Source organism: Mustela erminea, chromosome 1 (assembly GCF_009829155.1).
Source record: "Mustela erminea isolate mMusErm1 chromosome 1, mMusErm1.Pri, whole genome shotgun sequence".
Taxonomy (NCBI): domain Eukaryota; kingdom Metazoa; phylum Chordata; class Mammalia; order Carnivora; family Mustelidae; genus Mustela; species Mustela erminea.
This window is the reverse complement of record NC_045614.1, coordinates 8,455,959-8,471,940: the sequence shown is the minus strand read 5'-3', so window position 1 is coordinate 8,471,940 and position 15,982 is coordinate 8,455,959. Positions and strand designations below refer to the sequence as shown.

The window sequence follows — 15,982 nt, the reverse complement described above, 5'->3', positions numbered from 1 at the left end:
GCTGTGGCTGGAATGCCTGATTTCTCAGGAGAAATGGGACTTTTGGTTTTGATAGGAACTTTCCAGATTTTTGAAATGCCAGCCCAACCCAAGTCAGCCCTTGTGCAATCTCCGATGACCTCTGGGCTGGGCTCAGAGTTCTCGACCTTGTTCCACTGGAGCCTCCCCAAGGGCTGATATTCTCAGGGGCTGAGCCGGACTGTGAGGAAACCACCCTATGAATGGGCGGTAGGGGGGAACAGTACCCCCGAGAAGCAGCAGCATCCCAGCTGCAAGTGGGGCATCAGCGATGGGCCATAGTGGTTCTGTTGCTTCGCTTGACATTTATCGAGCACTGACTTCCAGGCTCATTGTATAAGGAAGACCCAGTCTCTGCTCCCCTATGGACTCAGAGCTAAGGCAGGTTTTATATCTTGTTTCTCTGGGTTGCAGGGAACTGAGGAGGGTTTCTCTGAGGTTGCAGGGAACTCAGGCCACTGAGCCTAACCACCCTGTGGCTTATGGTTGTGTGAGAGCAGACAAGCATCAACAACCCCTTAAGGCCAAGCAGCCTTCTTGATATTCCTCAAGGTTACCAGGCACATCCTGCCCCAGGGCCTTTGCACTTGCTGTTCTCTCTGCTCAGGTTGCCTTTCTTGTCTTGGCTCTTTCCCATCTTTCCGGTTTCTCTCAAAACCATACCCCAAGCAGTTTTCTTCAAAACACACGGAACTATCTCCTGCCCTTTTATTTATTGTCTGCCTTCCCCTCACACAAGACTGTGATTTGGACAAGCCACAGGGACCACATCTGTCTCATTCACAGTGTATGGCACATCGTAGATGTTTAGTATAGTCTTATTAAATGATTATTGAGAGCGCATCAGTTAGGGCAGAGGTTACTTTGCTGGGACATCATCACACGTGGTTTAAATGTGACCAGAGTTTGTTTCTGAGCATAGGTGGGTTGCAGCGTGTTCTACAGTGTGGACCTGGCCATCGCCGTCCACCATGGTGCCTGCCCCATAAGGCTGGACTGGTGGTGGGAACAGGAAAACCAGCCCCTTCCATCTACGTGACCACATCACTCTTCCCAAAATCCCATTGGCCAGGTTGTGGTCACATGGTTATTCTCAGCCTCAAGGGAGGCTGGGAAATGTGGTCTTCATCCAGCTCTGAACTGGGAAGAAGGGTTTCAGTGCTCTGAGTGGGAGAGGATTTGGGGGAAGTCAGTAGCCAGTTTCTGCCATCCATATTGTGTTGTTCCCATCTAATGAAAGGAAAGAAAACAGTGTTCTGAACCGAGTCCTGAGAAGTGTAGACATACAGCCGTGGGAAAGGGGCGGGACAGAGGGAAGAGGACAACCGGGAAGGCCAGGTGCATCTGGAGACCAGAAATGAGGGTGTGTCAAGAAGCCCCAAGGCTTTGGGGCAGTGACGCGGCTCCTGGAGGTTACGGGTGACCCTAGGAGGAACCAGGCCCAGTGTGGAGACTGAGGCTCCATGGGACAAGTGGGCGTGGGCTGACCGGCCCTGTGCCCCCAGGACGCAGAGCTGGCCGAGCGCCTGAACGCCAGCCTGGCCTTCTTCCTCAGCGATCTGCTGTCCCTGGTGGACCGCGGCTTCATCTTCAGCCTAGTCCGGGCCCACTACAAGCAGGTAGGGGTGGGCATGGTGGGCGTGGTGGGCGTGGCGGGCGTGGCACAGCCGCGGTGACGCGGGCGGGGTGGGTGGAGCCAGTGAAGGTCGCCCGCTGATTCCCCTCCCCCACAGGTGTCCGCGCGGCTGCCGTCGGCCCCCAACCCCGCGTTGCTGCTGACGCTACGCATGGACTTCACCCGCATCCTGTGCAGCCACGAGCACTACGTGACCCTCAACCTCCCCTGCTGCCCCCTGTCGCCCCCATCGTCGCCCTCGCCCTCTGTATCCTCCACCACCTCCCAGGTGCGCTGGCCTCACTTCTGGCTCCTTCTCTTGACCTTCCCCCGACTCGCCTTCAGCCCCTCTTCCCTCATTTACCCATTTCAGAGTGGGCGGCTGCTCAGGTAGCCGGACCCTTCACTTCTGACCCCCACTCTTGGTAATTTCTTGTGTGGGAGTGGGGAACCAACTTCTTATTTCTCATCTCTAAATCCTAATTCCCGCCTGGGGTTCCATTTGGTGTTTTTCTGACTTGTAGCTTGCCTCCAGACCCTGTCACCTCACATGTGGTAGTTAACACCAGTCTCTCCCCTCTGACCCTTGACCCCTGCCTCCTGCCATCTCTGCTTTCTCTTCCTGCCCTCTGCAGAGCTCCACCTTCTCCAGCCAGGCCCCGGACCCCAAGGTAACCAGCATGTTCGAGCTGAGTGGGCCGTTCCGACAACAGCACTTCCTGGCTGGGCTCCTGCTGACAGAATTGGCGCTGGCCCTGGAGCCTGAGGCCGAGGGGTGAGCACAGGCCCGCTCTGGCCCCCAGGCTGGTGGAAAGGTCCAGGAGACATGTCCGCTCCAACCCGAGCTCCTCGCTCCCCACCACCCCCCACAGGGCATCCCTGCTGCACAAGAAGGCCATCAGCGCCGTGCACAGCCTGCTCTGTGGCCACGACGCCGACCCCCGCTATGCTGAGGCTTCTGTGAAGGCCCGTGTGGCCGAGTTGTACCTGCCACTGCTGTCACTCGCACGGGATACGCTGCCACGCCTGCACGATTTTGCTGGTCAGTGGGCCGGGGCAGGCCAGGGCTGCACGATCCAGGGGCTTCCCTGATCACACCAGCTCAGGTCGGGAAGGGCGGGGAGCAGGGTTAGGAATAAAAGCATGGGTGATGGGGACAGATGAAGAAGTTCCAGTGTGCTGCTCTGGGGCCCCAGGCGAGGCGTTAACTTCTCTGAGCCAAAAGGTTTCTTACCTATTACTTGGGGACAGTGGTCGCATTCACTACTTCCTAGAGTTATGTGAAAATCTGGGGAGCAGCGTACTGGGATACTGTCACACCCTGATAGGTGAGGAGGGGCAGGTGGGGAAGGAACATCGGAATGAGGGGAAATTCAGAGCCCCGTGTTCATTCAGTCACTCCCCGTTAGCATTCCCTGGCACCGGGGGGACAGGGGACAGTTGGAAGCACAGACTGAGGATTTCTGGGTGGATCCGCTTTGTCATTTGGGCAAAATTCTCAGTCTTTACCTCTTGGATTTTTTTTCTGCCTCATTTTCTCGCTTCTCTCCTTCTGGGACTCCAACTGCACGTATGTTAGACCCGTGGAGTGCATTCACGTGCCTGCTGCGCTCTGTTCTGTTTCCATTTTATTTTCAGTTGGGAAACTTTCCATTTACCTGTATTTGAGCTCACTGCTTCTGTCTTCTCTGGCTGTGTCCAGCCCTCTGTTAACCCCATCCACGAGTTCCAAATTTCAGATGTTAATATTTTTCGGCTATAAAATGTTCGTTTGATATTTTGGTGTGTTTTTGTAGATCCCAGTTCTCTACTGAAATCTACCATTTTTTTACCCATGTTTGTCTATCTTTTCTGCCAATTCATACATTAACATCCTTTTTTGCTAATTCCAACATTTGGTCATCTGTGTGCCTGCTTCTATTGTCTGTTTTTCTCCCTTATCAATTATATTTTCCTGCCTCGTCCTATGTCTTACAACTCGTTATGGTATTTTGGATGTTGTATGTGAACAAATCGTCAGGACTGAGGCAGTGTCATCCTTTCCCAGTGATAGCTCCTCTTTCCCTCCCATATGAAGAGAGGAAAATGGGAGGGTCACCTCAGTCTGGTCAGGAAATGAGCTAGGTTAAGCCACACTGGAGATTTCATTAAATTCAGTCAATGCTTTGTCTCAAGACTCTCTGGGGTGATACTGGTTCTGTATTTGTTGGCAGTTCCTGTCTCTGGTGAGACCTTTGGGGGTGGGGACAGCTAAAGGGGTGACTCTTAAAACCCTAGAGTTTGGAAGCAGACTCTTTAGGTTAAAATCCCATCTCTACCATTTACCTGCTGTGTGACCCCAGGCCTCAGTTTCTGTGCCTCAGTTTCCTCATCCATAAAGTGGGGACGCTAAAATCATTTATCTCATAGGGTTGTTTAGAAGATTAAGAGTTAGTATTTTCCAAGTCCTTAGAATGGCACTTGGCACATAGGAGACTATCTAAGTGCCCATTGATGGCTATGATAGTGACAGCATTTATTATTAATTATTATTACTGTTATTCCTGCCACTGTTCCATCATCACTGTAGTAAACATGTATGGCTCCTGTGAGCCAGGCCACATTCTGAGTGTCGAACATGTAGCAGCAGCCAGGGCAGATAGAGTTGAGGCCTTTGTCATCTTACAGACAATGGTATGATAGATGTATCTAATCATAGGCACAAAAAGTGAGCTCTGAGAATAGATAACTGGAGACCTCACCCTGGTCTGGGGGAGCGGTAGCAGGGAAGGCTTCCCTGAGGAGGCGAACTTTGAGCTAGGCTATGAGATCGAGAAAGTACTTACCAAGGGTTCATTCTTCTGTCCCCCTGTCCCTGCCCCCAGAGGGCCCAGGTCAACGGTCAAGACTGGCCTCGATGCTCGACTCAGACACAGAAGGGGAAGGGGACATCGGAGGCACCATCAACCCCTCAGTGGCCATGGCCATCGCTGGTGGGCCCCTAGCCCCCGGCTCCCGGGCCAGCATCTCCCAGGGTCCAGTGGCAGTGAGTATGGCGCTGGTCCCCAGAGTCACCATCCAACCTGGTAATAGAAATTATGTAAGGATATTTGTTTGTTTGTTTGAAGATTTTATTTATTTATTTGACACAGATCACAAGTAGGCAGAGAGGCAGAGAGAGGGGGAAGCAGGCTCCCTGCTGAGCAGAGAGCCCGACACAGGGCTCCATCCCAGGACCCTGAGATCATGACCTGAGCCCAAGGCAGAGGCTTAACCCACTGAGCCACCCAGGCGCCCCCATATGGATATTCTGATAGGCCAGTGCTCATCACAGTGTGGAGGACATGAGAGTCAACTCCATCCCTTCTGAGCACCGTCTCCCCTGTCTGGCCCCAGGCTTCTCGCTCAGGCTCTCCGCTCTCTGCCGAGTCCAGCCGGACCTTGCTGGTGTGTGTGCTCTGGGTACTGAAGAACGCCGAGCCGGCGCTCCTGCAGCGCTGGGCTGCTGACCTTGCCCTCCCTCAGCTGGGCCGCCTCTTGGACTTGCTTTACCTTTGCCTGGCTGCCTTTGAGTACAAGGTATGGGGCTGGGGGTGGGGTGGGCCTGGGGATTGAGTGGGTGGACAGGGCAGAGGTGAACCGTCTTCACGCACAGGTGCCTGTGGGTTTGAGGGTCAACGGGTGGGCCGTTTCTGGGCTTAGCCAAAGAGCGAAGGGAGAATTGTCTTCATGAATCGAATTGGGAATGGGCTAAGACCTCGCAGGAAAGGGGGGAGAGCCGTGTCTCCAAGCACATGATTCTGGAGGTCAGAAAAGGCTGAATGAGTGTGACCAAGCTGCCCAGGTCCCATAGGAAAGGGCAGAGTCAGCCCTGAATCCTGTTCTCTGCCCTCAAAGGGGAAAAAGGCCTTTGAGCGCATCAACAGCCTCACGTTTAAGAAGTCACTGGACATGAAGGCTCGTCTGGAGGAAGCCATCCTAGGCACCATTGGAGCACGACAGGAGATGGTCCGGCGGAGTCGTGGTGAGAGGGAGATATACCCTGTGCACGTCCCCCTGCCCCGGCTGCTCCCAGCCTTTGACAGACCCCAAGAAGAGGGCATCTGTACCTCTGTGTCTGCCTCACCTTCCCCAGAAAGAAGTGCACACGTTGTCCCCACGCACACGCATCTGTGCTCCTTGTCCATTTTCATGTCATTCATGTTTAACTATGTTTCCTTAGCATGTACATGTGTCACCCGGTGTCCTCATGGGTTGTCCCACGTGTACCTTAATGCCTGGGCACGTCTCATGGTTGCATGTCCTTACGTTTTTGTGCATCTGGGAACACGCACCTGCGCATCTCAGAGAGGAGCCCATTTGGAAATCAGGAGAACGTACGCTGGCGGAAGAGCGTCACGCACTGGAGACAGACCTCGGACCGTGTGGACAAGTGGGTGTAGGCAGGAAGTTGTTTGCTGGGGTCCGACCAGTTTCCAGAGAACGGGGGGCCCCTAAAGCACTTAAGGGTGGGAGAGCGAGCTCAGCACCCAGCCGTGTCCCATCCCCTCCAGGACCAAGGATGAAATGGAACATGAGGCCTTGGTGGAGGGGAACCTGGCAACTGAAACCAGCCTGGTGGTTTTAGATACACTGGAGATCATCGTGCAGGTAGGGCTTGAGCCAGCATGTCCCTGACCTCTGACCCCACCACTGTGCCTTGTGATCTCTGACTCCTGACCCTGGAAGCAGCTCAGTCCCTAACAGCTGGATTTCTGACTCCTTTTCCCCATCCCTGACCCCCCTGCAGACCGTGATGCTGTCGGAGGCCCGGGAGAGCATCTTGGGGGCCGTGCTGAAGGTTGTGCTGTATAGTCTGGGCAGCGCCCAGAGCGCCCTCTTCCTGCAGCACGGCTTGGCCACACAGCGAGCCCTAGTGTCCAAGGTAAGCCCTGCTCCACAGGCAGGGCTCTGAGGGATTGGTGTAGCCCGCTGAGCCCCTACCGTGTGCTCAGCCACTTCGTGAGACACACTCCGTAGCCATCATTTACAGAGTGGGGAGCTGAGGATCAAAGTGGCAGAGTCACTCACGCAGGGTCACACAGCAACTTCCCCTCATTCTGAAGCCCACCGTGCTTGGCCAGAGGGGGCAGGACACTGATGCCCCTGCCAGAGTCCCCATCCGGGACCTTCTGTGCCACGAGGGGAAGAGGCTGACCTGTGCCTGTGTGGCCCTGGGGGGGACAGTTCCCAGAGCTGCTGTTCGAGGAGGACACTGAGCTGTGCGCCGACCTCTGCCTGAGGCTCCTGCGACACTGCGGCAGCCGCGTCAGCACCATCCGCACACACGCCAGCGCCTCGCTCTACCTCCTCATGCGCCAGAATTTCGAGATTGGCAACGTAAGTGGAAGTGGCAGGCGGAGGGCATGGCTGGCCAACCCGAGGCGCCGGTGAGGGAGGGCGGCCAGCCAGAGAGGGTTGTGCGGTCGATGGGGGGCAGGAGGAGCGGGCCCCGAGGGCGAGGGTCCCGGGCTCACAGGCGTGCTCGTCCTTTCCGGCTCCTCATAGAACTTTGCCCGCGTGAAGATGCAAGTGACCATGTCGCTGTCGTCCCTAGTGGGGACGACGCAGAGCTTCAGCGAAGAGCACCTGAGACGGTCACTCAAGACCATCCTCACCTACGCCGAGGAGGACGTGGGCCTGCGGGACAGCACCTTCGCCGAGCAGGTGACACCGCCGGGCCCCCGCCATGCCTTCCTCAGCCAGTGTCTTTGCCCGGCCGGCTTTGCCACCGCGCCCCCTCCCCCAGCCCTGCCCCACCACTGAGGCTGTCGGGCATGTCGCGATGCCCTCATCGTGCCCGGCTGTTCCCCCTCCACCCCCGCAATCCAGGTCCAGGACCTGATGTTCAACTTGCACATGATCCTGACGGACACGGTGAAGATGAAGGAGCATCAGGAGGACCCGGAGATGCTCATTGATCTCATGTACAGGTGAGGGGGGCTGGGTGGGCCCTCCGGTGTTCCCACCCACGGCAGGTGGGGAGAGAGAGCGGTGAGCAGGCAGGAGGGGGCACAAGCAAGGGGAGGGCAAGGTGAGTGACGCTGCGGAGGGTGCCGGGCGGACATGCCTGGAGGACGACAGAGAGTGACAGAGTAAGGACAAGTGAGGGGCACAGGTGGGAGCCAGGTGAGGTGCTGACCGGGGACGGGTCTGGGAACAAGTGATTCAGAGGAGAGGTGAGGGGTGTTTGGGAAGAAGTAGGGGAGTGGGAGGCGGGGGATGCGTGATGATGGAGCTAGGGAAGGCGTGGGGGCCGACGGGAGGTGGTGGCCTGGTGCATGGGGTGCGGGGGAGGCGTCCAAGCAAGGGGAACGGGGGCGTGGCCTCCCATTCCAGCAGAGGAGCCTGGCTGGTGCTGGGCCCTGAGGGTGGGGTAACGAGTAGAGGGGGTGGACCCGTGAGGGGCCGGCAGTGGGGGCTGGGCGAGTCTCTATCCCCCTCACCACCCCCCACCTGAATGCCAGGATTGCCCGCGGCTACCAGGGCTCCCCCGACCTGCGGCTGACGTGGTTGCAGAACATGGCGGGGAAGCACGCGGAGCTGGGCAACCACGCGGAGGCCGCCCAGTGCATGGTGCACGCCGCCGCTCTGGTGGCCGAGTACCTCGCCCTGCTGGAGGACAGCCGCTACCTGCCCGTGGGCTGCGTTTCCTTCCAGGTGAGCTGCTGGGGGTGGGGGGTGCGGGGGGGTGCGATGGGCAGGGGGTGGCACCCGTGGGCTGGGGGCCTGATGCCATCTCCCACCCCAGAACATCTCATCCAACGTGCTGGAGGAGTCCGCCATCTCCGACGACATCCTGTCGCCTGACGAGGAAGGCTTCTGCTCCGGGAAGCACTTCACAGAGCTGGGGCTGGTGGGGCTGCTGGAGCAGGCCGCTGCCTACTTCACCATGGTGAGGCCTGTGGGAGGCCGTGGGACGTGGGGTTCAGGCTGGGCTGGTGTCATCAGATCCACCGACGGGCCCAGTACCTGCTCCTGGAGGCTCCAGGTGAAGCCGCTGCCTGCTCCCTTTCTGGGCCGGGGACTGCCTGAGGACAACGGGGACCTTCACGAGCTCGGGTTACCTGCCTCTCTCCCTGTAAAACCCTTCACATGTGGCCTGGACATAGTTAGCTTTCCATACATTCAGCTGCTGTTTAATTTTGTTTTATTAGAGAAAAGTTTGAGCACACGTAAAAGTCTGCACCTCCCTCTGTCCCCACGGCCAGCGCTCGAATTCAGCAACCACCAGTCTCGACTCTCTGGTTTCATCTCCTCTTTGCCTCTCTGGTTTTGGTTTTTGGGTTTTGGGTTTTGTTGTTGTTGTTTTTTTACGATTTTTTTTATTTATTTGACAGAGCTCACAAGTAGACAGAGAGGCAAGCAGAGAGAGAGAGAGGGGAAGCAGGCTCCCCACTGAGCAGAGAGCCCGACGCGGGGATCGATCCCAGGACCCCGGGACCATGACCTGAGCCGAAGGCAGAGGCTTTAACCCACTGAGCCAGCCAGGCGCCCCTGGTTTTTGGTTTTTGATGGCATTTTCTTTTCTCCCTTCTTTTTTTGTATATATATAAAAAGACAAGATCTTAATTTTCAAGTTTTTTGGTATATAAAAAAAGATAAGCTCTTAATTTTCACAAATTGACCGATGAAACCCAACATGACCGTTCAGCTGGAGTTTTGTTTTTTGTTTTTTAAAAGATTTTATTTATTTATTTATTTGACAGAGAGAGATTACAGGTAGGCAGAGAGGCAGGCAGAGAGAAAGGAAGGGAAGCAGGCTCCCCGCTGAGCAGAGAGCCTGATGCGGGGCTCGATCCCACAACCCTGGGATCATGACCCAGGGCTTAACCCACTGAGCCACCCAGGTGCCCATTGTTTTTTTTCTTTCCAAACCTTGCCTACTCAGTGTGGTCTAAGGACCAGCAGCATGGTCACCGGCTGGAGGCTTGTTATAAATGCAGAGTCCTGGGCCCTCCAACCCTCTGAACCCTATATTTCAACAAGATCTCAGAGATCCCTGTGTGTGTTGGGAGTCAGAGAAGTTCCAGCATAAAACAAACCCTACCCCTCACACTGTCACCTGCACAGTACCTCTCTGTGCGGCCTCACTGATGAAATCCTTTTTATTTTTTTAAAGATTTTATTGGGCGCCTGGGTGGCTCAGTGGGTTAAGCCGCTGCCTTCGGCTCAGGTCATGATCTCAGGGTCCTGGGATCGAGTCCCGCATCGGGCTCTCTGCTCGGCGGGGAGCCTGCTTCCTCCTCTCTCTCTGCCTGCCTCTCTGCCTACTTGTGTTCTCTGTCAAATAAATAAATAAAATCTTTAAAAAAAAAAAAATTTTATTGATTTATTTATTTGTCAGAGAAAGAGAGAACACAAGCAAGCAGAGACAGAGAGAGAAGCAGGCTCCCCACCGAGCAAAGATCCCAATGTGGGACTCGATCCCAGGACCCTGGAATCATGACCTGAGCCAAAGGCAGCAGCTTAACCAACTGAGCCACCACTCAGTTGTCCCTGATGAAATCGTTTTATGCAACTCTTTAATACCAGTCCGGGCTTAGATGTCCCTGACGATCTCGAAACCATTTTCTTTTTGCAGTTGATTTGTTCGGATCAGGATTCATGTAAAAACCCACAGTGGCTGTGACTGACAAGTCTCTTAAGGCTCTTTGAATCAAAGAAAGAAAACAAGAATGAGAGGGCATCAGTTCCCCACTAATTACAATAGGGTTTTTAATGTTTTCCTTAATAGGTTGAAGCCCAGGTGTTGTATTGTCCACTGCTCTAAAAAGGTTTTCTCCAGTTGGCTTGCTGTGTGAAAGCAATTGGATTTTCCCCTGCATTTCACTTGTTGGGACCTTGGCTTTGTTCCAAGGGGTTTTCTGGCCCAGCCAGGGCTCTGGCTGCATCCCTGTGGTGTTGCTTTACCTGTTGCTCACTTCCCCGTGTTTATGGGAACTGGTGATCAGATCCAGAGCCCTGCTCAGATTCAAGGTCAGGTTTTCCAGGGAGAAATCTTTTCTATGCTGCCAGCCCCATTAGTGGGGTTTTCATTATAGTCATTGTGTTAAAGGCTCAGAAACAAAAGCCTTGGGAATAAATCAGACAGTAGACACAGACCGCTCACAGTTGGCCACCAAATGTTCCAGGGTGTCTGGTGTGTGCCCGGCTCAATGCTGGTAGCAGCTGTGGGTCAGGGGCACTTAGGAGCAGCCATTACCATGTCCCAGGAGGTAGCTGGGTGTGGAGGTCTTGGGCACCAAACCAAAAGGGCTGGTGTTCAGGTCCTGGCCCTGGGGAGCCATGTCTCTGAGTTCTAGTTTTCCCTCTGAGAAAGGAAAATAAAACAAAAAAACTCCTCCCACAGATGAAGGAACATGGGTAAAATACAGATGTACACAGCACCCGGTCCGTAGTAAGCACGGTAGAGACCATTTAGGGATCTCTGGGGGTTGAGTGGAAAGACTGGTGTCCTATTGAGGGCAGGGTGGTCAGGGTGGGCTTCCTGGAGTAGGTGATGAAAGATGGAGCTCTAGAGCATGGGTAGTTGTACAGATGGTGGGCTATGCCAGGCAGGAGAGAGAGCTAGGGAGGATGCTGGGAATCTTGATGTGCCCCCACCCCCAGGGCGGGCTCTACGAGGCAGTGAACGAAGTCTACAAGACCCTTATCCCCATCCTGGAAGCCCACCGAGACTACAAGAAGCTGGCTGCCGTGCATGGCAAACTGCAGGAGGCCTTCACCAAGATCATGCACCAGGTGGGCCCAGGATGCCCTCCCAGACCCTGCCCTTGGCCCCACCTCCCGTCTTACCACAGCTCAGCTGACGCTGATCCTTCTCTCCCCCACAGAGCTCTGGCTGGGAGGTGAGTCAGCCCAGTGGCCACCTGCCTCTGGGGCCCCCATGATGGCTGGTCAGCAGTGGTCAGGGACCACCAGAGGGTGCTGGAGGAACATGGCTGCCTGGCCACAGGGGTTGGTGCTCAGTGGGCAGTGACGCACCCTCTGCTTCCCCCATTCCCCCAGGCCCCCCTCCCTACCCCAGATCCCGAGGGCAGCCTGTGACTCACCCAGCTGGGAGCTCTCCAGAGACACCCCTCCCTCGGGCAGGGCCAGCTTGGTCACTGCCTGTGAGGGGGGGCTCTGACTCTCTTCTTGTCTGTCTCTGTGTTCCTTCTTGTCTCTGTCTTGTTGTCTCTTTCCCTGTCTCTTTGCCTCCATGTCTTGCTCACACACTCTCTCTCTCTCTCTCTGGGTCTCTGGGTCTCTGTCTCTCACGGTCTCCCCAGCTTCTCCCAGGATCTCTGCTCCGCATTTCCATCTCGTGCTCCCCCTCTCCCGCCTCTTCCCCACTTGGGTCTATTTTTAGGCATCTCCTAGTTTGGGGAGAATTTTCTGGCCAAAGAAGGCAGGAACCCAGAGCCAAGATGGGAGGGCTGGGTGGGGGCCGGGTAGGACGGGCAGGTCCCCTCCTTCCCTGGATCTCTGGCCTCTGCCCGAAGAATGGTACTCGTGGGGCAGCATAACCAGGACCCTGGGGGTTGGGGGCTCTTACCTCTGACCTCTCCCATGACTTTGTGTCTCCCTTCCCTACCAATACCCTTGTGCCCGCCCCATTCTGCCTGGATCGGCCTTGGTGAGTGAACATGGAGCTACCCTCTTCCTTTCTGGCAGAGGGTGGCATACCTGGTTGGGAAGGGGGGTGCCCTGGGACTAGGGAGACAGAGCCTCTGTCCTAGAGGGCTGTGCATTTCCTCAACCACTTAAGCATTTATTGAGCACCTGCTGTATACCCAGCCCTGTAGGCATTGAGGACACAGTGGTAAGCAATAGAGCCGTAGTCCTGATTTCATACTGAGATCCAGACTCTGAAGAACTGCATGGGACGAGAGGGATAGTCAGAAAGCAGGGGCTTGTGCTGAACGAAAACAAAGATTTGGGGGAGCCAGGGAACAAAGGGTGGGGAGAAAGAGGGAGGGTGTGGGCAGCTGGCTGTTGTCTGGGTCTCAGGGTCCCCCCGACTATGCCTATGACCGAATGTTCTTAGGGTTTCCCTGGCCCTGCCCACCTCTTGGGCCTGTGGGGTTCAGGACCATGCATCCCCGGGGCAAGGGGGCCTCTAGAGAGGCGTCCTGGGCCACAGCTCCCCTTCTCACAGATGCAGCGCGTTTTTGGGACGTACTTCCGCGTGGGCTTCTATGGTGCCCGCTTTGGCGACCTGGACGAGCAGGAGTTTGTGTATAAGGAGCCATCCATCACCAAGCTGGCTGAGATCTCACACCGGCTGGAGGCACGTCCCGGCGGTAGGGGGTAGACGGGCACTGGGCTGTGCTGGGGCGGCGTGGGGGCTGCTGTTCCTCTGCGGCCCCAAGTCAGCCCCGTGTCCCCAGGAGTTCTACACGGAGAGGTTTGGGGAGGACGTGGTCGAGATTGTCAAAGATTCGAACCCCGTGGACAAGACCAAGCTTGACCCACAGAAGGTGAGGGCTCCTGGCCATTCCGGGAACCCCAAAATCCTATCTTCAGGGAGACTCAAAAGTACTACTTCCTGGGGACCCTCAAATCCTATCTCTGGCACACTTCAGAGCTTATCTCCCTGGGGAACCCCAAATCCTTCTCCTTTCTCGGGAGTTTTTCAAACATCGAGGCTTTGGGAGCTGTGGGAACCCCAGATTTAAAGCTCCCAAACCCAAGGAGGTCCAAATCCCCTCTCTCCAGCGATGGGGCCCTGCAGGGAGGCTGGCAAGCCCCAAGTGTGTGTACTGGGGCTGTGGGAGCCTCATACCTGAGCCCCGCGTCCCAGGCCTACATCCAGATCACTTACGTGGAACCGCACTTCGACACCTACGAGCTCAAGGACCGGGTGACCTACTTCGACCGCAACTACGGGCTGCGCACCTTCCTCTTCTGCACGCCCTTCACACCCGACGGCCGTGCACACGGGGAGCTGCCGGAACAGCACAAACGCAAGACCCTGCTCAGCACGGACCACGCCTTCCCCTACATCAAGACGCGAATCCGCGTGTGCCACCGGGAGGAGGTGGGCAGAGGCCCCGGACCCTGGGAGGGGAAAGGCCATGACCCAAGATCGGGGGAGGCCCGGTTGCCCCAGACCCAGGCAGGCAGACTCCCCACGCCCTGTTCATGACACAGCCTCGTGGAAGCCCTCTCCACCCCCAGCAGGGGGCCAGGTTGCCCTAGGCTGGCTGGGGTCAGGACATCTGCAGGCCGCAGCCAGTGCCTGCCAACCGCCCGGCCTCCCTCCCCACAGACAGTGCTGACACCGGTGGAGGTGGCCATCGAGGACATGCAGAAGAAGACACGGGAGCTGGCTTTCGCCACCGAGCAGGACCCGCCCGATGCCAAGATGCTACAGATGGTGCTACAGGGCTCTGTGGGGCCCACGGTGAACCAGGTACAGCTGGTAGGGCGGGCAGGCCATCCGAGGCACCCCCGGGGCCATGCAGACACCCTCATGAGCCCCTCTCACCCGGCAGGGACCCCTGGAGGTGGCCCAGGTATTTTTGGCAGAGATCCCAGAAGACCCCAAACTCTTCAGGCATCACAACAAGCTGCGGCTCTGTTTCAAGGACTTCTGCAAGAAGTAGGCCTGACCCCTCCGAGCCCCCCAACCATGGGCTCTTTGCCTTCCTGACGTCATACAGCCTCTCTGTAGCCCGGATGTCCAATATGGCGCTCCCGCCTCTCTGGTTCTCCTGAAGTTTCCTCTACCTAGCAGACCTGCATTATAGCTCCTGCCACCCCTGTCCCCGTGCCTGGACCGCCCCCCACCTCTCCAGTCTTGCTTTCTCCTGACTTCCAGCCCCTGAGCCTCTTCTGCCATCTGTCTCTCAGGTGCGAGGATGCCCTGCGGAAGAACAAGGCCCTGATAGGACCGGACCAGAAGGAGTACCACCGGGAGCTAGAGCGGAATTATGCCCGCCTGCGGGAGGCTCTGCAGCCGCTGCTCACCCAGCGCCTGCCCCAGCTGCTGGCGCCCACCACTGCGGGCCTCAGGTGTCTGACACGGCCTCCCCCAGCCATCGAGAGGGCAGAGGCGGGCACAGACGGGTGCTGTCCTACACATGCCTGTCAACACGCATGCTCACGGCTTGGCACAAACATGCAACTATGGGGACACGCATGCAGGCTGGGCAGGCTCCTGGTAGCCACTTGGGAATCCTAGCTAGGTCATTTCCCAGACATGCAACTTCACCTTCCTGGGCCACGATTTCCACATCTATAAAATGGGCACAATTATTAGCTTTGGTGGAAGATTCCAAAAGAGATTCTGTGAACTCATGACCAGAGCAAAATGGATGGGAAAGGACCAGAATCCCTAGAAGGATCTTTAGAAAGGGGTTGGGGAGGCTGAGGAGTACTATGGAATTGGCCATGTTGACCCACCTCATCCCTCCCCCAGGAACTCCTTGAACAGAGCAAGTTTCCGGAAAGCGGACCTCTGAGCCCAGGTGGCCTGAAGCCACACCCAGAAGAACCATCACCCTGGCCTCCACTGCCATGCCTTCCTGGGATTCTCCCCCAGCTGCGCACTGGGCTCTGGAGTGGTCATATTCACATGGGGCTGGGCCCTCTGTTCCTCTTTCTATTCCCATTTGTGTGCACTGATGCCTCTTACCTTTTCTAATTTAAAGTGGTTTTCATAAGCAGCCTGTTTGATGTGAATCCTGGGAGCTGGGTCAGGGGCGCAATGTTTATCCACACACCCTGATCTTTGACAGACTCTGAGACTTCACTGGGTGCTGGAAACACCGCAGTGACACCAGATGCAAATTCCTGCCCTCCTGGGGCTGACATTCTGGTAGAGAAAGCAACACACAAATAATGTCACATCCCCATGGGGAATAATAGTACCATTAATTATGCCCTTGGGCCAGTACTCAGCCCTGCACTAAATGGCTCCTAAAAAGCCACCCATTTATGGGGCCTTTTTGCCTGAGGGACCTCCATTAGGCCCCTGCCTCCTAGTTAGTGAATTTTCTCAATGCCATTATCAGGTAGAAAGCATTCTTAACCCCGTATTACAGGTGGGGAAACTGAGGCACCAGGCAGGCAGAGGTTTGGTGGGGACTGGGGCCCACGTCCAGTTTAGCCATTCCCTGCGCAGCTTCGCACTGACCCAGCCCCACTGCCCACCCCGCGGCAGTCACGCCACCACTCCGTACCAGGCCTGGGCTGGGTCGCTTCCAGCCCTCGGGCGGCGGGTTGGTGGGGGGAGGGGTGACCTCCCGCCGCCGCCACCGCCCGAGCCCTCCCGGAGCTGGGCCTCGGCCAGCCCCGCCCCCTCCCGCCCCCCGCAGCGCCCAGCTGCAGCGGTGGCGGGGA

At 56.5% G+C, this 15,982-nt stretch overlaps 1 protein-coding gene across 7 annotated transcripts in view; it reads left to right on the top strand.

Moving 5' to 3' along the window:
* Positions 1–15,306, top strand: part of DOCK6 (dedicator of cytokinesis 6) — a 41,176-nt gene extending 25,870 nt beyond the window's left edge. For 4 of the 7 annotated variants that reach the window (XM_032311587.1, XM_032311576.1, XM_032311566.1 and 1 more), the window contains 24 exons: positions 1,524–1,637; positions 1,752–1,922; positions 2,269–2,408; positions 2,506–2,675; positions 4,498–4,658; positions 5,009–5,191; positions 5,510–5,636; positions 5,960–6,044; positions 6,166–6,262; positions 6,402–6,536; positions 6,839–6,991; positions 7,160–7,318; positions 7,484–7,584; positions 8,119–8,311; positions 8,403–8,546; positions 11,264–11,395; positions 11,488–11,502; positions 12,801–12,926; positions 13,027–13,116; positions 13,440–13,676; positions 13,908–14,051; positions 14,134–14,240; positions 14,492–14,653; positions 15,060–15,306. In XM_032311587.1, coding sequence (XP_032167478.1) covers positions 1,524–1,637; positions 1,752–1,922; positions 2,269–2,408; positions 2,506–2,675; positions 4,498–4,658; positions 5,009–5,191; positions 5,510–5,636; positions 5,960–6,044; positions 6,166–6,262; positions 6,402–6,536; positions 6,839–6,991; positions 7,160–7,318; positions 7,484–7,584; positions 8,119–8,311; positions 8,403–8,546; positions 11,264–11,395; positions 11,488–11,502; positions 12,801–12,926; positions 13,027–13,116; positions 13,440–13,676; positions 13,908–14,051; positions 14,134–14,240; positions 14,492–14,653; positions 15,060–15,102 — 3,189 coding nt within the window. In that variant the 3' untranslated portion in view covers positions 15,103–15,306. The other 3 variants (XR_004278353.1, XM_032311597.1, XM_032311604.1) reach the window with 3 other exon arrangements.
* The last annotated feature ends 676 nt before the right edge of the window (positions 15,307–15,982 follow it).